At 40.7% G+C, this 8,572-nt stretch overlaps 1 protein-coding gene across 1 annotated transcript in view; it reads left to right on the forward strand.

Moving 5' to 3' along the window:
- The first annotated feature begins 3,109 nt into the window (after nucleotides 1-3,109).
- The window catches only part of Chrnb3 (cholinergic receptor nicotinic beta 3 subunit), a 33,932-nt gene continuing 28,469 nt past the window's right edge, over nucleotides 3,110-8,572 (forward strand). The window contains exons 1-3 of the mRNA XM_042679466.1: nucleotides 3,110-3,302; nucleotides 4,011-4,132; nucleotides 4,699-4,855. Coding sequence (XP_042535400.1) covers nucleotides 4,097-4,132; nucleotides 4,699-4,855 — 193 coding nt within the window. The 5' untranslated portion in view covers nucleotides 3,110-3,302; nucleotides 4,011-4,096. The remainder of the gene's footprint in view (nucleotides 3,303-4,010; nucleotides 4,133-4,698; nucleotides 4,856-8,572) is intronic.

Below are 8,572 nucleotides of genomic sequence, written 5' to 3' on the forward strand. Positions count from 1 at the left end.
TACTGAACCTGGGGAGACTGCAAAGCATTGGGAAAAAATGGTTGAGTTATCATATTAATATAATCATACTAATGACTCTCTTTCTCTTTCTCTCTCTCATTTAGTAAGTTTATAACAACAGCATTTTCCATTAAAGGAAATTTTAGTTATCAAACGATAAGGGATTGTTTTGGAGGGCAGTGAGAAGTTCAAATTCAGACACTATAAACTTTCAGACCCTCAGACTTCTGAATGCTGACAGCAGTCATTAGTACTTTCCACAGACACAGTTCTCAGCAGCAAGAAGGGGAAGTGAGTATTTGAACTTCTAGCATTGTTAGCCAGCTACAGCCAGACTGACACAAGAATGGCTGAGATACGAAACACAAGGAAGGCCCAATGAGAGGGGAATTTGCAAACTCTCAAGTGCCCAAGGAATGGCGGATGGAGATCATAAAGCTTCTATGGCGGGTACCTGTTCACTTGGATTTCTCAATCAGTTGATACACTCTTCTTAATATGATAACAAGAAATTCTTTTTTAGGGGGGTAAGGGATAATACTTAGGGTCTCACACTTGCTACACAGGCACTCTATCACTGAGCCACACTTTCAGCCTTTTTCAGCACTGGATATTTTTAGACAAGGTTTCACTTCTTTCCCTGGGCAATTGAAATCTGCCTGTTTTAGGTTTCCCATCATAGCTGGGATGACAAGTGAGTGCTACCACATGTAGCTTGAGATGGAGTAGTTAAGATACTTAAGAGTTAAGGAGTTAAGTAGTTAAGAGTTTCTCAGACTTTCCTGTCTTGGCTTGCCTCAAACGATGTACTTCCTGATCTTAGCTTCAGAAGTATTACAGGTATGAGAAATCAGCACCTGTCTGGTAACAGGAAATTCTTAAGGGTCATGGTACTATATTAGAACCCTATGATTAGAATCTGTTTTTTAATTATTTTTAAAAGCTCCAGCTCACTCTCTTGAAGGAAATACCATACTAGGAGTGAAAATGGCCTACCTCTGAGAACTCTAAAGTCCCTGGTCTCTGTCCCCAGGAGAAAGGGAAAAGACTTATCTTCCTTAATTGGAACCCAAAGCAATATATATACAGACATATCTGTATATATGCACACATATATGTATATGTATATGTAAATATATATATATGTATATATATATATATGTTTCCTGGCTTTTGTTTCTATAATAGCATTGCTGATGGGCAAAGTTTGAGAGACTGGCTCCCCAGTTCTGGCCAAAACTGTTAATAAATTTATTTTTCTATTTTTTACATATTTTGTATCATTTTTCTCTTATTATAAGGGAGTATTGGGACTCAGAGCAGCCTTTGGCAGGGCTTTGGTAACAGTACAAACACCCTAACAGCACTGGGCTATGGGAATCTTTGTTGTCATCGGCATGTTTTGATGTGATTCACTACAGTGACTCTGCCCCTGCCCTCCCTGGCTTCCATTTTGTCACTGGTAAATGGTGCTCGTTTGGACAAATGAACTACCACACAAGGGAGTTTCCTAAGAAGACAACTACCTAAGACCTATTGTTATTTTCTTTCTTTCTTTCTTCCTCCTTTCTTGTCAGTCAAGGGACTTGAACTCTGGGCTTGGGCACTGTCCCTGCACTCTTCAGCTCAAGGCAAGTGCTGTACCACTTGTGCCACAGAATCGCTTCCAGTTTTCTGGTGGTTTATTGGAGATAAGAGTCTCATGGACATTTGTGACTGGGCTGGCTTTGAACCTCAATCCTCAGATCTCAGCCTCCTGGGTAGCTAGGATTACAGGGGTGAGCCACTGGTGCCTAGCTTGTTATTTTCTAATATAAACTCTTTGGTCTTTGGTAGTTTCTTCTAGAACTCCCTTTCTAGAGCCTAGATCTCTCAAGCTGCCTGGGTGCATATATTTAACTTTCTTACACCACATTACCCTAAACAAAACAAATTTGCAGATAGTTCCACAAGGCTGAGCTGCTTTGACACATTCTGAGGTGGCCAAGGCACTATCAGTACTGTGTAATTATATTCCTTGCTCTCAAGGAAATTAGGGAATGTGAATATAGTCACAAAGCTAATGTATCTTATTAATATGGGCCCCGCATCCCAGCCTTCTCTTCCTTGGTTTGATTCCATCAAATACAGTTGGTGATAAACTTGTAATGTTGAGAATTGCTCTGTGATCAGCTGGAACTCTTCTGTGTGTTACTTGGAAATCTGAGAAGAATTTCTCCCATCTCTAAAGATGGGACTGTGTCAGAGCTATGCAGTGACAATGGAGACCTTCTTCCCCAAGATGTTCATTTGCAGAGTTCAAGCTTAACTATTTTGTTGTTGCTGTATTTGGTTTGAGTCTGTTCACCACAGTGCCACTTCTGGTTTCTTGGTGGTTTATTGGAGATCAGTCCCACGGACTTTCGTGCCTGGGCTGGCTTTGAATAGTGATCATCAGATCTCAACCTCCGGAGTAGCTAGGATTACACTCATGAGCCACCTACACCCAGTCTTCTTTTTAGTGATATCAAGTTTCATATTATAAATAGTACCAGTTCAGTTGAAGTCCTAATATTTACTAGATACTGGTTTGATTGTATGTTCACAGGTGTGCGTATACAACCCTCATGTGGTCTAGAAGAAAGCAGACCAAACTTTTTATGGTCTTTGGATCTGAAAAAGGGATTATAATAATCCTACAGCATTGGATTATACTTGCTGCAGCTTTTAGAATACCATGACTACTTTCCTTTTCAATTCTGGTGTTCCTCTCCCCTCCTTTTTAGTTTTCTTTGCTGTCTTAAGGAACTAGTTTGAGCAGTGACACAAAGTCCTTGGAATGTGCTGCAAGGTTCATTCTTCTGTGCTGACAGCATTGGGCCAGTGACTAACAGAGGTTTCAAAAATATAAAACTTATTCAAAAACACAAACTTATTCTTTATGCATAACTGAAACTTCTGTTTTTTTCTGCTTCGATAGACACATATATCACATCCCAGGCCAGTGCTGGCTGGTGCATTTGATGATTTATAGACCAAAAAGGAAAGAGCACACCCTGGGTCAAATCAGGACAGGTTTTTGAGAGATGCATTTATGAATTAAATACTGTGGTTTAACAGGACAGGGTTTTGAGAGATAAATTTGTAAATTAAACACTGTTGTTTCCCCTCCCCTTAATTATCCACACAATGAGTGAGACTTTTTGTGTTGCAGAGACTCCAAAGCAAAAGCTGTTTCAAGACAACTCCCTTCCTGTACTTGGTGTCTGCTCTTTAAAAGTCTCAATTCACTGAAGAAACTGCTTGAAGTCCTATGAGAAAAGGTAACAGCGCATCCCTCTGGCACAGCCCGGGGAGCTGTAGATCTTGGTAGGTTCAGAGAGGATCCTATCACTCAGCCTTCTGGTTGTGGCAGAGTCTAGCAAAAGGTAATACTGTTGTTCATTCCAAGGGACAGTGTCTGCCCACCACCAACGCATCCTCTGTGATCAGAGCAGACTGGAAGCTACAGGAACCACAGAAGTAGTCTAGATTTTTCTGACACTCTAGAGAGAGGGCTGGGCTCTTGTGAGTTTCCTGTCCCCTCAGTGGATGGCAGATGCTCCTTTATTTCATTTGTTGGAAAGAAAAGGGGCTACTTCTGTACACATGCTATCAGTTGGATAGGCCCTTGATGTATGGTTCTCTCCTTCCTCTCTGTGTTTGCGTTTTACTTACTCTCAAGCATGTGCATGTGGCAGGCTCTGGAGACCAAGCATTCCTCAGGAGGTCTTGGTGGAGTAGGAGGCGGCCAGGGATGAATGGGATAGAAGAGACTATGTGAGACTGAAGCATAGAGTGGGGTGGGGAGCTGAGGAAAGATAGGAGACCCCAGAGCTCCAGTGTCATCCTTCCTTGGCAGCAATGCCATTGAGATGGTTACATTATCTGCTTCACCTTCCTGCCACTCCTGGTGTTGCCTTGAGCAATAGGGCCAAGAGTTAAGACACTGGAAACTCCAAAGCTCTGAACCAAAATATACCTTTCCTCAGATATTGGTTGTGGTGATAGAAAGCTGTCACACCCAGTGGAGTCTTAATGTGACATCATTGAGGAATTTGAACTCAGTCATCAAATCATGGATACCATTGCCTTGCAGTCTGTACCCATTCAGGTAACATAACCTCCTCCTTATCTGAATAGCTCCAACTTTATGCCCTCCCCACTTGTGCCTCTAAGGACCCTCTGGGTGTCAACAATAAGAACCAGGTAAGCTCTGATGCAAGGTGAAATAGAAGAAAGGTGTAGGTGTGGCTGGCTTATGAATGAAAATGAAGACTTCATGCAGCAAGAACCAGGAGGACCTGGTGGGCAAATGTCTGACATTAGAAGACCATTAGGCAAGGGAGGTGGCTGGGCATGTTCATACCTGGTGAGTCTCAGGTCCAAAATGAGTAGGGAAAGCTTTTCACTAATTCCTAAGATGGGATTATAACATGCAAACTTTTTTCTTTGCCACCATAAGACAAACACTGCAACACATTCCAAAGTTGCCCAGCTTTGTCCTTTCTAAGTCACCTGCAACTGTCTGTGACAGAGTACATTAATAAGTCAGGAGTTAGGACCCAGAAATAGATTTTAGGCTGACTGGACCTGACAGCTCACAGAGATCGATGAAATGCACTTTAAGAAGCATAATGCAGAAGGAGATGTCTGGAGACTATTTTAATCTCACAGCAGGTGGCTACCATTCCTCTGGATTCCACTGGTTTTGAACCTCTGTGTTTTCTCTTCGAAACTCCCTTTCCTACAAGGCTGTGTGATCTTTTTCAAAGAAGCATTGAGATGCTGCCAAGTTTTGTCCTGGTACCTTTTGTCCTTGGCATCATTTGCTCAGGTAAGTTCAAATTCACCTTAATTATAACTGCAGCTGTAGAATTATTTAAATTGTATCTGTAAATTCTATGGGTTTATATTCTGATCATCTTACTCTTTCTGAATCACTCGAACTTAGTGGAGAGAAAGGAAAGCAAAGAAAATGTTACTGAGGGCACTGAATGTTGCTCAAAAGACTTGCAAAATATTCATCATAGAATTTACTAGATTAACTACTAATAACTACTATGTCTATCTATTGATATTTCATTTTGTCCAATATAGCCTGTAGATCTGTGCCAATATTTTGATAAATTTGTATATAAGAATTTTTTTAGCATATTTAGATACCACAACTAAATAAAAATATCTACCAAACATCTATGAATAGGGGTGTGTGGTGTAATTGTTAGCCATCTGGAAATAGAGAAATTATTAATAAGAAATGAGGATAATTAAAAGTTGAGAGAGTAAAGGAGAGAGGGAGAAGGAGCGGCAAGAAGAAAAAGGAAGAAAATTCTGAGCATTTAGGAAACAGTGGTCATTTCTACCTGCCAGTTTTCTGGGATTTGGAATTGTTTCACTTTTTGTGTCAGTACCAGAAAACCCTTCTCATAGGACCAAATCCATCTGTAGGCAAGTGCTGCATGGTGAGAAGAGTAGTATCCCACTTGCAGTTTGTATTCATTGCTCAGTAGCCTTTTGCCACATTTGGTTATTACAATTGTCACACGAACAGCTGGAGCTAGATTTGCCCAAACCCAGAAAAAAATCATAGATTTAAAGTCATAGGGCTCTGAGACAGATGTCGGCATTGTTAAACCTCCAAAATAACCTTTCATCAGTCCCAGGACTCAAAGAAAACTGTAACTTCTGAGAGCATAGACATCAAACTCATTTCACTATCAGTAAAGATGTTCTCCGCAAAGTCTTAAATACAATTTGCTAATCAATAACATAATAATCATCTCTGTGCTTTAGCATGCAATTAACGCACATGTATGTGACAAAATGCACTGAAGTCTTCTTTTTACTATGAAAGGTTTGGTTTTTAGCATAATTTCCCCAGGCATACCATGTCACTGTTTAGCAAGGACAATTAGCATAAACTCATGGTTCAGCTGTGAAGTATCCTCTGTGCACAATAAATATCCTAGGAGAAAACTAGAATTGGAGGAGCACCACTGTGTAAGCTTCAGAACTTGAGCATCAAGGAGTCTGTGGTCAGGTTTGTGAACAGTTGCTTTCAAGACATGTCAGGATTAGCTTGTATCTTATTTTGAATAGACCAAGAAGTCACTTTTGAACCACCATCAGTCTTGACTCTGTAAATATTGCTGAAGTGATGGTATAATCCTTGTCAAAGATGAAGGGCTGTTAATTCCTTTTAGTCTGGTTCCTGGTTCCCTTCACAATTTTGCTTTGTATTTTTCTCCTCCCCGCTTCTCAGCTCTGACAACACTGAACATCTTCTAGCCTGTGTTTCTCTTTCCTCATCTTGAGGCATGTTGCTTCCCTTATAAGGATACATCCTTATTCTCCCAGCCTCCCCTTCTAACTCCTGGCCAGCCAAGTACTCATGTTCTATTCTTAAAAGCTAGGCTCAAAGAAAAAAAACGTAGCTAATTTAGGTCTCTATTTCAGACTCATGTGTTTTCTTCATACTTATTTTTGGATTAAAAAATAAACTTACTATATAACCTGAGGGTAGGGATGGGGGGGAGAAAATGGGGGAGAATGAAGGAAAAGGTGACATTGACCAAGAAACACTGCTCAAAACCTGGCTTATGGAATTGTACTCCTTTTGTACAACTACTTAATAATACAAATAAACAAATTAACTTATTTGCATGGGAAAAAGAGTTTGAGCATGTAATTTTAGATGTATATGTTTCTCAACAACCCATGACAGGAAGCATGGGACCCTGTACTGAATCTCTCATAGTGAATTTGTGTAGATCCATTGGATTCTGTTTGTACTTACAACATGTGTCACCATTTCTTAAGTTCTTGAGCCTTACAACTCATTGTAAAGATCTTTTAATTGCACAGTTACTTTTATAACAAGGGAAAAATCTCACTTTTGTGGTTCTGGTTTTAGTTTAAAAATGAATAATTGTGTTATGACCATGTGATGTCTCTTGCAATGTTGATTTACATTTTGAGTGTTTGTGTCTGTTTCCAGAAAGCAGGAATGATACCTTATCCCTGCCATCAACACTCTATACCATCACATCATTCAGGAAGTAATTATTGAGCATCTACTGTACCATGGGAATTGCTCTGGGGTAGGAAAATGCAAGAGCATTCAAATAAGCCCTCAGGCTAATAATATGCCTGTGTTACTTCACTTTGTAAACTAGCTCTGGAAGTTGACTAAAAAGCTGGCAGAGTTGTGGTATGAATTTTGGACAAGGTGCTGAAAATGGAGGCAGGACCAAAACATAGCAAGTGGTTACAAAATGAAAAGTGTGCATCTCTCAGTCATACTTACTGGGCTTTAAATTTACTTCTTTTCTATTCTGTCTAAATATAAGCAATGAAATTATCTTTAATAAAATTATAAATTATTATGGGAAGATTCGTGCACTGTCTTATCAGTTATTTATATCTTTTTGTTGTTGTTGTTGGTTGTGGGCATGAACTCTGGGCCTGGGAGCTGTCCCTCAGCTCTTCAGTTCAAGGCGAGCACTCTACCACTTCAGCCACAGTGCCACTTCTGGCTTTTTCTGCTTATGTGGTGCTGAGGAATCAAACCCAGGGCCTCATGCATGCAAGGCAAGCACTCTACCACTGAGCCACCTTCCCAGCCCTCAGTTATTTATATCTTAATGTGAGTCTATCAAATTTTTGCTGAAAGTGGGTATTAAATAGGAGCAACAAGAAGCAGGACCCTAACAGCCTGAAAAAAAGAAAATGGATCAAGAATAAAGACAACCAAACACCAGTGACTCACGCCTATAACCCTAGCTATTCAGGAGGCTGAGATCTGCGGATCGTGGTTTGAAGCCAGCCAAGGCAGGAAAGTCTGCAAGATTCTTATCACCAATTAACTAGCACAAAGCTGGAATTGGAGCTATGGCTCAAGTAATAGTGCATCAACCTTGAGGGAAAAAAAACTAAGAGATAGCACCCAGGACTCAAGTTCAACCCCTCCAAAAGAAAAATTGGAAGGTCAAGTCTTGGGTACCAAAGGAAAATTTCCTTATCTCACATCCCTCATGATTCCACTGGCTGGATTTAAGAGAACATTCATCTCTTCACAGGACGTAGTCCTGGCTAATCCTTCCACCTGGATCCTCTCTCTTGGGAAAAGGGCAGACTCGAGTGAAGGCTATTCCCAGTGAATGGCACATCTTTTTTTTTTTTGATCCGGTCGTGGGGCCTGAACTCTTGGCCTGGATGCTATCCCTCAGCAATTCAGCTCAAGGCTAGCACTCTACCACTTGAGCCACAGCACCACTTCCGGCTTTTTTTTCTGCTTATGTGGTGTTGAGGAATCGAACCTAGGGCCTTAAGCATGCAAGGCGAGCACTCTACCACTGAGCCAACTTCCCAACCCTGAATGGCACATCTTAAACTTTGCTTTTTTGTATATTGTCAGGTACATATCTCTTTATTTATTTATTTATTTATTTTTTTTTTTTTTGGGGTCCGGTCATGGGGCCTGAACTCTGGGCCTGGGAGCTGTCCCTCAGCTCTTCAGCTCAAGGCAAGCGCTCTACCACTTGAGCCACAG

Source organism: Dipodomys spectabilis, unplaced genomic scaffold, assembly GCF_019054845.1.
Source record: "Dipodomys spectabilis isolate Male_0828 unplaced genomic scaffold, ASM1905484v1 ptg000052l, whole genome shotgun sequence".
NCBI lineage: Eukaryota > Metazoa > Chordata > Mammalia > Rodentia > Heteromyidae > Dipodomys > Dipodomys spectabilis.